This window comes from Petromyzon marinus, chromosome 72 (assembly GCF_048934315.1).
Source record: "Petromyzon marinus isolate PM22_M1 ecotype Great Lakes invasive population chromosome 72, UKy_Petmar_22M1.pri1.0, whole genome shotgun sequence".
NCBI lineage: Eukaryota > Metazoa > Chordata > Hyperoartia > Petromyzontiformes > Petromyzontidae > Petromyzon > Petromyzon marinus.
Window position 1 is genome coordinate 6,622,755 of NC_133738.1, and position 19,294 is coordinate 6,642,048.

At 52.3% G+C, this 19,294-nt stretch overlaps 1 protein-coding gene across 2 annotated transcripts in view; it reads right to left on the reverse strand.

Annotated features, from left to right (window-relative positions):
• Positions 1-17,837, reverse strand: part of LOC116957284 (PHD finger protein 1-like) — an 83,835-nt gene extending 65,998 nt beyond the window's left edge. Inside the window, exons 1-5 of one of the 2 annotated variants that reach the window (XM_076055722.1) lie at positions 17,686-17,837; positions 17,026-17,094; positions 13,358-13,548; positions 10,675-10,798; positions 4,365-4,446 (exon numbers count right to left, since the gene is read on the reverse strand). In XM_076055722.1, the coding sequence (XP_075911837.1) occupies positions 4,365-4,446; positions 10,675-10,798; positions 13,358-13,503 (352 nt within the window). In that variant the 5' untranslated portion in view covers positions 13,504-13,548; positions 17,026-17,094; positions 17,686-17,837. The remainder of the gene's footprint in view (positions 1-4,364; positions 4,447-10,674; positions 10,799-13,357; positions 13,549-17,025; positions 17,095-17,685) is intronic. The other variant, XM_076055721.1, reaches the window with a different exon arrangement.
• Between the last annotated feature and the right edge of the window lie 1,457 nt (positions 17,838-19,294).

Here is a 19,294-nt window from a genome sequence, read left to right on the forward strand (position 1 = left end):
ACACACACACTACACACAGACACACACACAGACACACACAGACACACAAAGACACACACACAGACACACACACAGACACACAGACACACACACTACATACAGACACACACAGAGACACACACACAGACACACACACAGACACACTACACACAGACACACACACAGACACACACACAGACACACACAGAGACACACACACACACAGACACACACAGACAGACACACAGAGACACAAACACTACATACAGACACACACAGACACACACACACAGACACACACACACAGACACACAGACACAAAAACAGACACACAGACACACAAACAGACACACACAGAGACACACAGACACACACAGACACACACAGACACACACACACACAGACACACACAGAGACACACACAGAGACACACACACACAGACACACACAGACAGACACACAGAGACACACACACACTACATACAGACACACACAGACACACACACACAGACACATACAGACACACACAGAGACACACACACAGACACACACAGACACACACACAGACAGACACACACACACAGACACACACAGAGACACACACAGAGACACACACACACAGACACACACAGAGACACACACACAGACACACACAGACACACACACAGACAGACACACACACACACAGACACACACACACAGACACACACACACAGACACACACACACAGACACACACAGACACACACACTACACACAGACACACACAGACACACACTACACACAGACACACACAGACACACACAGACACACACACAGACACACACAGACACACACAGACACACACAGGCACACACACAGACACACACACACTACACACACACAGACACACACACAGACACACACACAGACACACACAGACACACACAGACACACACACACACACAGACACACACACAGACACACACACACTACACACAGACACACACAGACACACACAGAGACACACACAGACACACACACAGACACACACACACACACACACAGACAGACACACACACACAGACACACACACACACAGACACACACACACTACACACACACACACAGACACACACAGACACACACACAGACACACACACACACACAGACACACACACACACAGACACACACTACACACACACACACACACAGACACACACACACAGACACACACACACACTACACACACACAGACAGACACACACACTACACACAGACATACACAGACACACACAGAGACACACACAGACACACACACAGACACACACACACAGACAGACACACACACACATACACACACACACACAGACACACACACAGACACACACACACTACACACAGACACACACAGACACACACACAGACACACACACACAGACACACACACACACACAGACACACACTACACACAGACACACACACGCCATTTGTCGTCTCTGCCCTGGCCTTTACAGCACTGAGACCTGAAGCCCCCCTCACCGTGCAGGCGGGCACATCAATATCCTGGAAGAACTCTAGATTTGAAGCTTTCGTGACTGCAAGGATCCATACTCTTTGGTTCTATTCGGTAAAGTCACCACGTAGGTAAAAAAAAGTAAAACAAAAATCACGACGTTTCAGCCACAACACAAGCGGCCTTCATCAGGTGAAGGGACCAGACTGTCTCGAGGACAGCGCTGGAGTGAAACACAGCCACGCTCAGACCACGACCTTTAAGCTGTGTGCCAGGAAACAGTGAATTAAAACATGTACACCTGGCCCTCAAAAAGGAATGGATACTCTGACCGTACCATCCGCCAAGCTGTCTCTCCCTCCATACAGAAACAACCACTTGATACTCCGGTCAAAACCATCACACTACCATATATAGCAGGCGTTACTAAAAAGATTTACAAAATTCTAAACAAACACAAGATCCAGGTCCAGTTCAATAAAGTACACGTAATTCGTGATCTGATCCCATCCGTGAAGGATGTCATTCCTGACTTACAGTACCCCGGGGTTTACAAATTGAGTTGTACCTGCGGTGATTGCTATATCGGGGAGACAAAGCGACATGTCTCTGACCGAATTCGCGAGCACAAATCAGATTTGAAACACGGCAGAATGAATTCTTCTGCCGTAGCTGATCACTGTTACAACGCTGTGGGTGATCACGATATAATTTTCTCCGACACCAAGGTTCTTTGCAAACCCACGGGTTTTTATCAGAGATTTGTTCACGAGGCAATTCGGATCTACAAACACAGACACAATTTCAACCGAGAAGATGGTTTCAAATTAAGCAACCATTGAAAATATGTTCTAAATCGAACCAAACATTAAACTAATTTTCAATGGTACAGTATATTTTTCAAGTAGTGGTACCCCAAACTTTCGCAGCTCTTAAAAATTCCCTTTTCACACCATCAATAGGTAAACTCCCCCTCCCCCCCTCGCCAACCGGCATGTTCACCCGCATGTACACCACCTCTACACCGTTCATCATGCTAAGTCGGCCAATCAAATGCTAATTTGTTTATGCTAATTCCTTTGTCAAGGCACCTTGTTTCCTCGCACACAGCTTAAAGGTCCGCGGTCTGAGCGTGGCTGTGTTTTCACTCCAGCGCTGTCCTCGAGACAGCCCGGTCCCTTCACCTGACGAAGGCCGCTTGTGTTGTGGCCGAAACGCCGTGATTTTTGCCGTTTTATTTTTTTCTTCTTACCTACCGTGGTGACTCTACCGAACAGAACCAAAGGGCATCCTGGAAGAACTTCCAACATCGGACGCCTCCGGGGCATCCTAGGGTCCGACCCGGGAGGACAAAGCATCCCTACGCACGGAAGATCCTCGCCGACACCTCCGCTGGCACGGCCACGTTGTTCCGCGCGCCTCGACCACAACCTCCCCCGTCGATTTCTCTACGGGGGCTGGGGGCACTACTCGGGGCGCAGGGCGGAAACTGGCGGCTTCAAGGACCGCGGCAAAGCGAGGCTGCTGAAGCGCCGTTACATCGACCCCCCCCCGGCCCCCCGCACCACAACCCCCTGGGCCTGGATACCTCCTGGCGCTGTGCACGGGTCCACCTGGCGGACCCGCCCGTGCCGGAGGGGTTAGGCGCCTGGAAGACCGCCGTCTCGCAGGGGAGGTGCGGGAGACGTACCCAGAGACACCCGACAGCCAACAGCACGCCGCAAGTCGCAGCTGCGGCAGTGGAGTGTGCGGCTCTCGCAAAGGCCCCCCACAGCCGAGTCGGAGTGGCACGGTCCACAGGAGCGCTAACCCACCCCTACGGCCAATCCACCAGAGGAGCAGCGTCATCATCGACTTCGATGGACAGCCAAGTGGAGTGGAGGGGGGGGGAGGGGGGTGGGTGAGTGAGTGAGTGAGTGAGTGGATGCGTGGGTGAGGTGGTGGGCGAGTGGGTGGATGAGTGAGTGGGTGGGTGAGGTGGTGGGTGGGTAGATGAGTGGGTGAGGTGGTGGGTGAGTAGGTGGATGATTGAGTGGGTGGGTGAGGTGGTGGGTGGGTGGGTGGATGAATGAGTGGGTGGGTGAGGTGGTGGGTGGGTGGATGAGTGGGTGAGGTGGTGGGTGAGTAGGTGGATGATTGAGTGGGTGGGTGAGGTGGTGGGTGGGTGGGTGGATGAATGAGTGGGTGGGTGAGGTGGTGGGTGGGTGGATGAGTGGGTGAGGTGGTGGGCGAGTGGGTGGATAAGTGAGTGGGTGGGTGAGGTGGTGGGCGAGTGGGTGGGTGCGTGGGTGAGTGAGTGGATGCGTGGGTGAGGTGGTGGGTGGGTGAGGGGGTGGGTGGATGGGTGGGTGAGTGAGGTGGTGGGTGAGAGGGTGGATGAGTGAGGTGGTGGGTGAGTGGGTGGGTGGGTGAGGTGGTGGGCGAGTGGGTGGGTGGATGAGTGGGTGAGTGAGTGGATGTGTGAGTGAGGTGGTGGGTGGGTGAGGTGGTGGGTGGATGGGTGGGTGAGTGACTGGTTGAGTGGGTGGTTGGGTAAGTGGGTAGGTGAGTGGGTGAGTGAGTGGATGCGTGGGTGAGTGGGTGGATGGGTCGGTAGGTGGATGCGTGGGTGAGGTGGTGGGTGGATGGGTGGGTGAGTGGGTGGGTGAGTGGGTGGGTGAGTCGGTGGGCGAGTGGGTGGGTGGATGAGTGAGTGAGGTGGTAGGTGGGTGACGTGGTGGGTGGATGGGTGGGTGAGTGGTTGGGTGAGTGGGTGGGTGAGTGGGTGGGTGAGTGGGTGGGTGAGTGGGTGGGTGAGTGAGTGGCTGGGTGAGTGAGTGGGTGGGTGAGTGGGTGAGTGAGTGGGTGGGTGAGTGGGTGGGTGAGTGGCTGGGTGTTGTGGCGAGGTTACCAGAGTGAATGTCTTTCCAGAGGACCCAACACTCTGATCCATCTTGGAACCTGATAAGACATGACTCCATTCCCCTTCTCACCTGCATGACCATCAACATTACCATCATCATTACCATCATAAACAACATCATCATCAACATTTCCATCATCACCATGACCGTCATCATCATCACCACCACCATCATCATCACCACCACCACCATCATCACGATCGTCATCATCACCACCACCATCATCATTACCATCACAAACAACATCATCGTCATTATCACCATGACCGTCATCATCATCAACATTTGTACAGCATACATACCCAGCATACAGTGCCCTGTACAGTACAATGTGTGGACAGCGCCCATACAGTGCACGCCCTGTACAGTACAATGTGTGGACAGTGCCCATACAGTGCACGCCCTGTACAGTACAATGTGTGCAGAGCGGTGCATACAGTGCCCTGTACAGTGCAATGTGTGTGCAGAGCGGTGCATACAGTGCCCTGTACAGTGCAATGTGTGTGCAGAGCGGTGCATACAGTGCCCTGTACAGTGCGTGTGTGCACAGCGGTGCATACAGTGCACGCCTGGCATACAGTGCAGTGTGGGCGTACGGGGCGCACCTGGGGGACAGTGCTTCGCAGGTGTACAGTGCACACCTGACATCCAGGCGCCGATGTTCTGTGAGCAGTCGATGATCATTATTACTATTATTATCGTTAGCGTTTGCGCCGCGTGCCCGAGCCAACGAGCAGATTCGCCTTCGGCACGGCGACGCGCCGGTAGTTAGTCCGCCGGTGCGACTGCCGCTCGCAATGCGCGACATCGCCCTGCGGTGCTCCCCACCTGCAGGTTGGGTCGGCAGCCTGACCCCCCCCCCCCCCCCAGCGGACGAGGTTGACCGCGCAGCGACCTTGTCCCCGTCCGCATATCGGTTCGGCGTTGTTCATTTCCGTCGCGGAAGGTCGAAGCCAAGAGGGGCAGAGAGAGAGAGAGAGACAGTCGGCTCGGCTACGGGAGAGCGGTTCGCGACATCGGCTGTCGACCACTCGGAGCTCCACGCCGAATTAGCTTTCGAGTCCCCTGGCGGCGGACCCAACCGGACTGGGCGTCCCGAGGGCACATGCGTTGCCGCTGGGTGCGACAAGATATCCGCACGGAGCGGTAACTTGCCACTGCCATGTTTCCTCCCGCACAGCTTAAAGGACGCGACCTGGGGGCTTGGCTGTCTTTCACTCCAGCGCTGTCCTCCGGGCACAGTCTCGTCCCTTCACCTGATGAAGGCCGCTTGTGTTGTGGCCGAAACGCCGCGATTTTTGCTATTTTATTTTCACCTACGCGACTTCACCGAATAGAACCAAAGAGTCGGCATTGCCATGAAGCTTTGCCCAACAGCTTGGCTGTTAAATTTTGATTTAAATTTTGATTTAAAGCTTGGCCGTTGCTCTCCGTCGACGGAGGTGTGGCGGTTGGGGACGTCGACGAGCACTGGCAGCCACGGCAGTGGAGTTGGGCGTTGGCATTCCAGTTACGGCACGCGTAGACGTGCTGTTGAGTTGCGCGCCAGCCAGCTTGCGGTGGGACGATCTGGACCACACCCGGAGGGCAGTGCTCCGCCGTCGAATGACACAGAGCCAGGCGCTGTCGTCTTGAGCGCCTGGGCGCTTGCGCCCCGACTCGGGACCAGCCGGTTCACCGTTTTCTTCAGGCGCTCGTGGCGCATCAATCGGCGATCTGCCCAAGGTCACGCCAGGGTGAAACCGGATTCGGGTCATGCTTGATGTGCCGAAACCTTGAGGTAGAGACGACGTTGCGGCATTCCTGGTTCGCTTTCGCGCTGTGCACGTCACAAACATTGGGGACCCGTTCCGGTTTTGCGCTTGGTTGCGGTCGCCATCGGTCGAGGTACTCCGCCATCATCTCCGTCTCTTTTTTTTTAGCACTCTCTCTCTCTCTCTCTACCTCGGTGAATGCGCAACTTTTGAGTTTTTGGGTTCCAAGGCAAACGACATCGGCACAGATGCATTTGCGTGACTGTGTCGTTGATGTAGATGTTGAAGAGGCTTGCAGATTGGTCTGAAGCCCGCTGCAGTCCATTCGTTTGTCTTCTCCGAGAGCTGCATTTGTCTCCCATGTGCACACAAAATCGTCTATCGTGGGGGAAAAGTTCGGTCATTTTCATCCTACCCAGCGTGGCATCACTCTGGTTAGCTGCATGCCAGACCGCGTCGTACGCTGCCGTCGGGTCAAGCGAAACGGTTCCAGTTTTCAGGTTTTCCCGGTACCCATTCTCGATGACTGTTGTCAGAGCAAGGACTTGGTCAAGGGTACCGCGCCCTTGCCCGAAACCCGCCTGCTCAACTGCGACGGTGTTCTCCAGTTCCGGAGTATTCCGCTGCAGGATCGGGCGCTCCAGCAGATTTTAAAACGCACGGAGAGCGGGGAAATTGGCCAGTAGCGGGCCGCCCTGCTCGAATCCTTACCGGGCTTTGGGGACAGCAATTACCACTGCCTGGAGTCACGCCCGCGGCATTCTCTGTTCCTGCATGCCCCCCGCGTGCAGAAGGTTACGAGCCTAGGTGCTTCAGGAACTCAGGGCAAGATGTTGCCATGCGAATCAAAATCAGGTCAATAATTATTCTCGTCGTCGTCGTCGTCGTCGTCGTGGTTCAGTCCGCCCCACCCGTGACCCCGACGGCGACGGGCCGCCCGCCCAGGCCCGCGCCGACAGCAGCAGCAGGCGGACGACGCCGACGACGCCCTCCGGTCAGCCGTCGATCCTCGGCTTCTTTGCCTAGGCGAGCCCCGCCCGCCCACCCACCCCCCCACCCCCCCGCCCCACCCAGGCGGTGAATTGAACGTGTTTGTGTAATTTTTCAACTCGGTGCCCCCCCCCCCCCCGCCGAGTGGCTCTCGACGAGGCCAACCGATTGACCGCTAGCTTTGTTTGCCGGCAAGGCGACAAGACTCGTGTACGACACGCCGGTTTTCCCACCCCGGGGCAGCGATGGGAACCCCGGGGGCCTGGCCCGATTGCTTCGTGTGTCCTGCGGCAGTGCCCCCCTTTTTATGCCGCGCGAAGCCGTTTCTGGCTCCGGACTCCGTGAATGCCTTCGGGCTGCCTCCGTCTACGAAACCGACTTGTCTTTCGATGGCAGCATCGCCGCCACTCTCACCTCCCCAAACCTGACGCTGGGCGTTCTTCCTTCATCGGGGCTTTCGCAAACTCGAAGCAGACGGGGCTAGCGGCGGCATTCGGGCTGACCACGCAGGTGCGAGCTTGGAGACCGGCAGGTTTCTGAGCAGCACCACCCCCCCCACCCCCCCCCGCCCGCGGCCGACGAATTTGGCCTCGGCATTTCCGGCTGGAGTTAGCGACGTTGCGTTTCTCCGTCGTTTCCTCTCATCGAGTTCATCCGGGGACTCGATTCAATCATCGGCAATGTCCGAAACCTCCGGATGCTTCACACTCATCGATAAGAGCCTAGCATATAGTGATAGGTTTTACCCTTTTAACTGGCACAAAAAACTGAAACCTTTATTCAAGGCATCATGTTTGCAATAACCACAACACAAGCAGTCAAATTGCCAGTTAAAAGGGGTAAAACCTATTACTATATATCTTGTTTCTGGCAAAGGAGGTCTCATAATGTAAATGCTCACCCCGAGCCCTCAATACTCTGATAGTGCGCCGTTTTTTGAGTTGTACGCCTTTTGGCGTCTTCTTATCCAACACCAGTGGAGACTAAAGGGCTCTAAGAAAAGCCGTCTCGGGTGTGGACCAATCAAACTCAAGGACAGTGCATATTATTATCAGAGTTGTCTCTTTGTTTGCATTTTGACTGCTTGTGTTGTTATTGCAAACATGATGCCTTGAACAAAGGTGTCAGTTTTTGTGCCAGTTAAAAGGGTAAAACCTATTACTATATCTTGTTACTGGCAAAGGAGGTCTCATAATGTAAAGAGCCTAGCACTCTTCATCCCAAACAGGGTGTGTAGACTGGCCTACGGCTTACGTGGTACAGACGCTCCTGGCTGCACCGAAGATTGCTCTCCAGAAGCGTCGAATAAGCTTCTTCCATTGGGACACAGTAAAACCTTGGATTGCGAGCGTAACGTGTTTGTGATCCAAAGCCCTCGTACATCAAAGCACAACGTGTATCAGTTGTGATCGCGTGACGCTCGGCAGTACAAAGCGTGTACACGTGCGCCGCTCGTATTGCCAAGGCCCTCGCTCGCCTATCGAATTAATATTTAATTAACATTTCTGCTCGTCCTGCAAAACGCTCGCAGGCCAAAGTTAACTCGCAATCCAAGGTTTTGCTGTGCAGCGAGATGGAAGTTGACTATGGCTCGTTCCGGTATGTCGCTGCGTAAGTCCCAACCAGCCTTACGGAAGTTCCAACGCTTCTTGGACGAGCCGTGTGTGCAGTTGAAGTCCAACACGGGTGAGCAGTGGCCTGCGATGACTGTGGAGGAAGTCGTCTAAAACTATATTCTTGGTTCTTTCGGTAAAGTCACGTAAGAAGGGAAACAATAAAATAATAAAAATAGATTTTGTTGTTTCCCTTCTACGTGGTGGTGACGACTTTACCGAAAGAACCATGAATGTGAATCCCTGCAGTCAACAAAGCTTTAAATCGTCTAAAACTTTCGATTTAAGGCTTTCATGACTGCAAGGATTCATCTTCTTTGGTTCTTTCGGTAAAGTCACCACCACGTAGAATGAGAATAAAATAATAAAACAAAAGAATTAAATTCTCACGACGTTTCGCCCACAACGCAAGCGGCCTTCTTCAGGTGAAAGGAACAAACCCTGTCGGGACGACAGGTTTGTTCGGGGCGACAGGTCTGTTCCTTTCACCTGAAGAAGGCCACTTGTGTTGTGGCCGAAACGTCGCGAGAATTTTTATTGTTTTATTCGATTATTTTATTCTCGTCTAAAACTGTTTGGGCTTGCTGGCTGATTACGGTCACCGACGGCCGTGACCCAGCAACGGTCAGGTGAGTAACCCATCTGCCACTTGGCGGAGTGGAAGGACCCACGTTGCTTGGCATCGTGGGTCAATGTTAGATCACTGCTGGTTGCCCATTCCACACAGCGCTCCCCCAGTCCTCACTTGGCGCGGAGCAAACCAAATCTCGGCGTGGCGACTGTCAAAGTGGGGGGTGTTCAAGAGTTGGAAGCACATTTTGGTCCGACTGCGCAACTGGGGGCTGGCTCGTAGACGTCGGCGATCTTGAACCCTCCGACCCGGAGCGCGTCGCAAAAAGCTGGACGAGATCGGAGAGGCATCGGCGATATCAGAGCGCGCGCTTACGTCGCACGGCGCAAAATTTGGCATCGGGTGTTGACGAGAGACGCGAGGTCGAATCCCCCCCGAACGGTGCGGCGTCCTGCAAGCCGGTTCCGCTACGTGCGTCTCCTGTCCTGCAGGCAGACTGCATCGACGCACAGGCAACGGCGGGCTAAACTTGCTGACGAGTGTCCGCTTAGCCGCTGAGAGAGCCGCGACGTCCAGTTGTACAACCCGAAGGGCCGGGTCCATCGGCGTGCAAGTCTCCGTGCACCGGTAGCTTTCTGTTGGTCGCGGCGTGTGACCCAAGATTCTCTGCCGGAATTTGGTGCTTGCTGGTTGGGGCATTCGCGACACCGGTTCCCAGCTGGGGGCTGGGTCGACGTTGACAGGGAGCGCGACGTGAACGCAGATCCAATGCGTGCAGTGCGTACTGTGCGCAACTGCCGTGCAGTGTTCTGTGTGCAGTGCGTACAGTGCACACCTTGGCGTACAGTGTTCTGTGTGCAGTGCGTACAGTGCACACCTGGCGTACAGTGTTCTGTGTGCAGTGCATACAGTGCACAACTGCCGTACAGTGCTCTGTGTGCAGTGTGTACAGTGCACACCTGGCGTACAGTGAATGTGTGCGGTGTGTACAGTGCACACCTGGCGTACAGTGAATGTGTGCGGTGCGTACAGTGCACACCTGGCGTACAGTGTTCTGTGTGCAGTGCGTACAGTGCACACCTTGGCGTACAGTGTTCTGTGTGCAGTGCGTACAGTGCACAACTGCCGTACAGTGCTCTGTGTGCAGTGTGTACAGTGCACACCTGGCGTACAGTGAATGTGTGCGGTGTGTACAGTGCACACCTGGCGTACAGTGTTCTGTGTGCAGTGCGTACAGTGCACACCCTGGCGTACAGTGTTCTGTGTGCAGTGCGTACAGTGCACACCTTGGCGTACAGTGTTCTGTGTGCAGTGCGTACAGTGCACACCTGGCGTACAGTGTTCTGGGTGCAGTGCGTACAGTGCACACCTGGCGTACAGTGCCTGTGTGCAGGGCGTCTCCGCCGCTCCGCACCGTCACCTCGGTGCCGAGGTGCGGGGGCCCAGGCGAGGGGCAGGCTGCGGTCCAGACCAGGCCCCGCCTCTCCGACCCGCTAAAAACGACAACGTTAGAAGTGGCACAACAGCTGAAGGCTACTCACTCCATCACCTGGATCCCCACAGCGTCTCTCAATTACAATCCCAAGGCTACGTACATGGACACAGACACCCGTAGACTCACTCAAACAGAGACCCATAGACTCATCACACAGAGACCCGTAGACTCATCACACAGAGATCCGTAGACTCATCACACAGAGACCCGTAGACTCACTCACACAGAGACCCATAGACTCATCACACAGAGACCCGTAGACTCATCACACAGAGACCCGTAGACTCATCACACAGAGACCCGTAGACTCACTCACACAGAGACCCGTAGACTCACTCACACAGAGACCCATAGACTAATCACACAGAAACCCATAGACTCATCACACAGAAACCCATAGACTCACCACACAGAGACCCATAGACTCACCACACAGAGACCCGTAGACTCACTCACACAGAGACCCATAGACTCACTCACACAGAGGCCTAAAGACTCACTCACACAGAGACCCATAGACTCATCACACAGAGACCTATAGACTCACTCACACAGAGACCTAAAGACTTACCACACAGACACCCGTAGACTCACTCATACAGAGACCCATAGACTCATCACACAGAGACCTATAGACTCACTTACACAGAGACCCATAGACTCACTCACACAGAGACCCGTAGACTCACTCACACAGAGACCCATAGTACTCACTCACACAGAGACCCATAGACTCATCACACAGAGACCCATAGACTCGCTCACACAAAGACCCATAGACTCACTCACACAGAGACCCATAGACTCATCACACAGAGACCCGTAGACTCACTCACACAGAGACGCATAGACTCATCACACAGAGACCTGTAGACTCACTCATACAGAGACGCATAGACTCATCACACAGAGACCCATAGACTCACTCACACAAAGACCCATAGACTCACTCGCACAGAGACCCATAGACTCATCACACAGAGACCCGTAGACTCACTCATACAGAGACCCATAGACTCATCAAACAGAGACCTACAGACTCACTCACACAGACACCCGTAGACTCACTCATACAGAGACCCATAGACTCACTCACACAGAGACCCATACTCATCAAACAGAGACCCGTAGACTCACTCACACAGAGACCCGTAGACTCACTCACACAGAGACCTCAAGACTTACCACACAGAGAACTATAGACTCACTCACACAAAGACCCGTAGACTCACTCATACAGAGACCCATAGACTCATCACACAGAGACCTAAAGACTCACTCACACAGAGGCCCATAGACTCATCACACAGAGACCCGTAGGCTCACTCATACAGAGACCCATAGACTCACTCACACAGAGACCCATAGACTCACCACACAGAGACCCATAGACTCACCACACAGAGACCTATAAACTCACTCACACAGAGACCCATAGACTCACCACACAGAGACCCATAGACTCATCAAACAGAGACCCGTAGACTCATCACACAGAGACCCGTAGACTCACTCATACAGAGACCCATAGACTCATCACAAAGAGACCTAAAGACTTACCACACAGAGAACTATAGACTCACTCACACAAAGACCCGTAGACTCACTCATACAGAGACCCATATACTCACTCACACAGAGACCCATAGACTCATCACACAGAGACCTAAAGACTCACTCACACAGACACCCGTAGACTCACTCATACAGAGACCCATAGACTAATCACACAGAAACTCATAAACTCACTTACACAGAGACCCATAGACTCACCACACAGAGACCCATAGACTCACCACACAGAGACCCATAGACTCACTCACACAAAGACCCATAGACTCACTCATACAGAGACCCATAGACTAATCACACAGAAACGTATAAACTCACTCACACAGAGACCCATAGACTCACCACACAGAGAGAGAGAGACCCATAGACTCACTCACACAGAGACCCACACACTCACCACATAGAGACCTATAGACTCACCACTACACAGAGACCCATACACTCACCACACAGAGACCCATAGACTCACCACACAGAGACCCATAGACTCACAAAGAGACCTATAGACTCACCACACAGAGACCCATAGACTCACTCACACAAAGACCCATAGACTCACTCATACAGAGACCCATAGACTAATCCCACAGAAACCCATAAACTCACTCACACAGAGACCCATAGACTCATCACACAGAGAGAGAGAGACCCATAGACTCACTCACACAGAGACCCATAGCCTCATTCACACAGAGACCCATAGACTCACCACACAGAGACCCTTAGACTCACTCACACAGAGACCCATAGACTCACCACACAGAGACCCATAGACTCACCACTACACAGAGACCCATAGCCTCATTCACACAGAGACCCATAGACTCACCACACACAGAGACCCATAGACTCACTCACACAGAGACCCATAGACTCACAAAGAGACCTATAGACTCATCACACAGAGACCCATAGACTCACAAAGAGACCCATAGACTCACTCACACAGAGACCCATAGACTCACAAAGAGACCTATACACTCACACATGAAGTCGGTTCTGCCGCCGCTGCTGCTGTAGTTGTCGTTGATGTTGTTGCTGTATTTGTTGTTGATGTTGTTGTTGATGTTGTTGTTGATGTTGTTGATGTTGTTGATGTCGTTCCACGGGGATGTTGGGGCCTCGGACCATCGTAGGTCAGGGCTGGAGACGGCTTCCCTGCACGCGTTGCTGGTGCTGTGGAGCACAGCGGAGGCACGGGAGCAGGGCCAGAGGGAATGTCAATGGTGGTGGTGATGTACACGTGTCTGTGTGTAGACGTGTCTGTGTATGTACACGTGTCTGTGTGTAGACGTGTCTGTGTACACGTGTCTGTGTATGTACACGTGTCTATGTGTGTGTACACGTGTCTGTGTGTAGACGTGTCTGTGTGTAGACGTGTCTGTGTACACGTGTCTGCGTATGTACACGTGTCTATGTGTGTGTACACGTGTCTGTGTGTGTACACGTGTCTGTGTGTACACGTGTCTGTGTGTACACGTGTCTGTGTGTACACGTGTCTGTGCGTGTGTACACGTTTCTGTGCGTGTGTACACGTTTCTGTGCGTGTGTACACGTTTCTGTGTGTGTGTAGACGTGTCTGTGTGTGTGTACACGTGTCTGTGTGTGTGTACACGTGTCTGTGTGTGTACACGTGTCTGTGCGTGTGTAGACGTGTCTGTGCGTGTGTACACGTGTGTGTGTGTGTACACGTGTCTGTGTGTGTACACGTGTCTGTGTGTAGACGTGTCTGTGTGTGTGTACACGTGTCTGTGTGTGTGTACACGTGTCTGTGTGTGTACACGTGTATGTGCGTGTGTACACGTGTCTGTGCGTGTGTAGACGTGTCTGTGCGTGTACACGTGTCTGTGTGTGTACACGTGTCTGTGTGTGTACACGTGTCTGTGCGTGTGTACACGTGTCTGTGTGTGTGTACACGTGTCTGTGTGTACACGTGTCTGTGTGTGCGTACACGTGTCTGTCTGTGTGTACACGTGTCTGTGTGTGTGTACACGTGTCTGTGTGTGTACACGTGTATGTGCGTGTGTACACGTGTCTGTGCGTGTGTAGACGTGTCTGTGCGTGTACACGTGTCTGTGTGTGTACACGTGTCTGTGTGTGTACACGTGTCTGTGCGTGTGTACACGTGTCTGTGTGTGTGTACACGTGTCTGTGTGTACACGTGTCTGTGTGTACACGTGTCTGTGTGTAGACGTGTCTGTGTGTGTAAACGTGTCTGTGTGTGTGTACACGTGTCTGTGTGTGTGTACACGTGTCTGTGTGTGTGTACACGTGTCTATGTGTGTGTACACGTGTCTGTGCGTGTGTACACGTGTCTGTGTGTGTGTACACGTGTCTGTGTGTGTGTACACGTGTCTGTGTGTGCGTACACGTGTCTGTCTGTGTGTACACGTGTCTGTCTGTGTGTACACGTGTCTGTGTGTGTGTACACGTGTCTGTGTGTAGACGTGTCTGTGTGTGTGTAGACGTGTCTGTGCGTGTGTACACGTGTCTGTGTAGACGTGTCTGTGTGTGTACACGTGTCTGTGTGTGTGTACACGTGTCTGTGTGTGTGTACACGTGTCTGTGTGTGTGTACACGTGTCTGTGTGTGTGTACACGTGTCTGTGTGTACACGTGTCTGTGTGTAGACGCGTCTGTGTGTGTAAACGTGTCTGTGTGTGTGTACACGTGTCTGTGTGTGTGTACACGTGTCTGTGTGTGTGTACACGTGTCTGTGTGTGCGTACACGTGTCTGTGTGTACACGGAGAGGGGAGCGGTAGTGTAGTGGTTAGCGCACTGGCGACCCGAGTTCATTTCCAACTGAAGGTCAATACCGGTGACGATTATCTGAACCGGTCCTGAGCCTCACCTAGGTCGACTCGGCCTCAAATGAGTACCTGGTGCGGTGGTGTGTAGTGAACATCGCCACCGGGGAGACAAAGGCGGCCGGGCGTGGTGCTGGCCACCCACTCTCTCGTGTGCCACAGTGCCGCCCTTGACAGGTGCTACGAATCGCGAACAGCACTTGCCTCTAGAGTCTATTGGAGGCTACACGGGGGAGCTTTGTCCGTCTCTACAATGTGACAAAGCTCCCCGTGTAGCCCACCCAGGCTGGAGGGGCAAGAGCTGTTAGTTGCGAGGAGCAGCAGCGCCTGTGAAGGCTGCCACTGTGGTACACGAGGGGGGCGGGTGGCCAGCACCACGCCCGGCCGCCTTTGTCTCCCCAGCGCTGATGTTTACTACACACCGCACCAGGTTCTGATTTGAGTCCGAGTCGACCTAGGGGAGGCACAGGACCCGGTTCTGATTTCGCTCGCCACTGATTTTGGCCGTGAGCCGCGACGCAGCGCACGCGCAAACCGCTCCCCACACTTAACACTTACAAACTACAACCATTAACCACCAATCACAGTCACAGTGTGGGTCTCTGTGGGTCTCTGTGGGTTACTATGGGACTCTGTAGGTCTCTATGGTTCTCTAGGTCTCTGTGAGTCTGTATGGGTATCTGTGGGTCTCTGTGGGTCTGTATGGGTATCTGTGGGTCTCTGTGAGTCTGTATGGGTATCTGTGGGTCTCTGTGGGTCTATGGGTCTCTGTGGGTCTCTGTGGGTCTCTGTGGGTCTGTATAGGTCTCTGTGGGTCTGTATGGGTCTCTGTGGGTCTCTGTGGGTCTGTATGGGTCCGTATGGGTCTCTGTGGGTTACTATGGGACTCTGTGGGTCTCTATGGTTCTCTAGGTCTCTGTGAGTCTGTATGGGTCTCTGTGAGTCTGTATGGGTCTCTGCGAGTCTGTATGGGTCTCTGTGGGTCTCTGTGGGTCTGTATGGGTCTCTGTGGGTCTGTATGGGTCTCTGTGGGTCTGTATGGGTCTGTATGGGTCTCTGTGGGTCTCTATGGGTCTCTGTGAGTCTCTGTGGGTCTGTATGGGTCTCTGTGGGTCTCTGTGGGTCTCTGTGGGTCTGTATGGGTCTCTGTGGGTCTCTATGGGTCTCTGTGAGTCTCTGTGGGTCTGTATGGGTCTCTGTGGGTCTCTCTGGGTCTCTGTATGGGTCTGTATGGGTCTCTGTGGGTCTGTATGGGTCTCTATGGATCTCTGTGGGTCTCTGTGAGTCTGTATGGGTCTCTGTGGGTTTCTGTGGGTCTCTGTGGGTCTGTGTGGGTCTCTGTATGGGGCTTTGTGTTAAGGTATCCGAGTATGGGTCTCTGTGGGTCTCTGTGAGTCTGTATGGGTCTCTGTGGGTCTCTGTGGGTCTGTATGGGTCTCTGTGGGTCTCTGTGGGTCTCTGTGGGTCTGTATGGGTCTCTGTGGGTCTCTGTGGGTCTCTTTGAGTCTCTTTGGGTCTCTGTGGGTCTCTGTGAGTCTGTATGGGTCTCTGTGGGTCTCTGTGGGTCTGTATGGGTCTCTGTGGATCTCTGTGGGTCTGTATGGGTATCTGTGGGTCTGTATGGGTCTGTATGGGTCTGTATGGGTCTCTGTGGGTCTCTGTGAGTCTCTGTGGATCTGTATGGGTCTCTGTGGGTCTCTGTGAGTCTGTATGGGTCTCTATGGGTCTCTGTGGGTCTCTGTGAGTCTGTATGGGTCTCTGTGAGTCTCTGTGGGTCTCTGTGAGTCTGTATGGGTCTCTGTGAGTCTCTATGGGTCTCTGTGGGTCTCTGTGGGTCTCTGAGTACCAGAATCTGTATTTAGACTCCACGAGGAATCCGAAAAGCTCTGAAGCTCTTTCGTCACAGATGTCCGTTCTGGGGGGGGGGGGGCACGGGGGGGGGGAGGTCAGAACGTTACAACAACAAACACACAACGCGCGTACAAGACACGAGGGGAGGGGTCAGCGTACAGGAGAGGTCAACAAATCACTTCACAGATCGTCTACAAACACAGCAGCGAGCTGTGTTTGTAGAGAGAGCGTCAGTGCACGCGTGTACATCACTCGCACACGGCGTTAAGTCGCCAGCCGCTTAACCCCCCACCCCACACCACCACCACCACCGACTCAACGTCGCGACGTAAAGACACAAATATAAATAGGAGTAGATATTAAATAAAACGTTATTAAAGTAAAAAAAAAATTCCCATCCCACCGCCGCCGACGGCCCGTGACCGGCATCGGCCTAGGTCGGCCTACCGAGCACCTCGCGCCTCGGCCGGTAGGGATTCTATCCGAGGGGCGGTGTCTCTCTCGAGGCCTCGCCTCAGGAGGTGGTTTAAACGCCTCTCGGCCTTTTGGCGAGGACAAGGGGGGGGGGGGGCTTCTTTGTCTGTGGCTCTCTCTCGGGGGGGGGGGGGGGGTGAGGAAGACAAAGACGGCTGGGAGGGGGGGAGGGGTGACTCACGGCGACGAAGATTCGCAGAAAGCGAAGCGGCTTCGTCAACAATGGGGAGCGGGGAACTCAAACAGAATCGATTAGTGCGCGTGGGAGCGCCTAAAAGCATCGATTCCGATTCCTCTAGAGACGTCGATGAGTTGGGAGAGGGTGGACGATGTCGATTTCTAGATCGATTAGGAAATTACGATTCGATTTCATGTTAAGTTGAATACGATGCTGGCACGATCCGTGTCGTGGTTCGATTTTCGTGGATCCATCCAGAAATAAGAATCAGAATTTTGATTTAGACTGCAGGAGGAGTCCAGTCGGGGTCACGGGGTCAGCGAGTTACTGCGTCACTGTAGTGTAGTGTATAGTGTAGTGTATAGTGTAGTGTATAGTAGTGTATAATGTAGTGTATAGTGTAGTGTGTAGTAGTGTATAGTGTAGTGTATAGTGTAGTGTATAGTGTAGTGTGTAGTAGTGTACAGTGTAGTGTATAGTGTAGTGTATAGTGTATAATAGTGTATAGTGTAGTGTATAGTAGTGTAGTGTATAGTAGTGTATAGTGTAGTGTATAGTGTAGAGTATAGTGTGGTGTAGTGTATAGTGTAGTGTATAGTAGTGTAGTGTATACTGTAGTGTATAGTGTAGTGTATAGTGTATAGGAGTGTATAGTGTAGTGTATAGTGTAGTGTATAGTAGTGTATAGTGTAGTGTATAGTGTAGTGTATAGTGTAGTGTATAGTGTATAGTAGTGTATAGTGTAGTGTATAGTGTAGTGTATAGTGTAGTAGTGTTTAGTGTAGTGTATAGTGTAGTGTATAGTGTAGTGTAAAGTGTATAGTACTGTATAGTGTAGTGTATAGTGTAGTGTATAATGTAGTGTATAGTGTAGTGTACATTGTAGTGTATAATAGTGTATAGTGTAGTGTATAGTGTAGTGTATAGTGTAGTGTAGTAGTGTATAGTGTAGTAGTGTAGTGTATAGTGTAGTGTATAGTGTAGTGTAGTAGTGTATAGTGTAGTAGTGTAGTGTATAGTGTAGTGTATAGTAGTTATTGTAAAGTAGTGTAGTGTATAGTAGTGTAGTGTATAGTAGTGTATAGTGTAGTGTATAGTACTGTATAGTGTAGTGTATAGTGTAGTGTATAGTATAGTGTATAGTAATGTAGTGTATTGTGTAGTGTATAGTGTAATGTATAGTAGTGTAGTGTATAGTAGTATAGTGTAGTGTATAGTGTAGTGTATAGTAGTGTATAGAGTAGTGTATAGTGTAGTGTATAGTGTAGTAGTGTTTAGTGTAGTGTATAGTGTAGTGTATAGTAGTGTAGTGTATAGTAGTATAGTGTAGTGCATAGTGTAGTGTATAGTAGTGTAGTAGTGTATAGTGTAGTGTATAGTGTAGTGTATAGTAGTGTAAGGTATAGTGTAGTGTATAGTGTAGTGTATAGTGTAGTAGTGTATAGTGTAGTGTATAGTAGTGTACAGTGTAGTGTATAGTAGTGTAGTGTATAGTGTAGTGTACAGTAGTGTATAGTGTAGTGTATAGTAGTGTTTAGTGTAGAGTATAGTGTGGTGTATAGTAGTGGAGTGTATAGTGTAGTTTATAGTAGTGTATAGTGTAGTGTATATT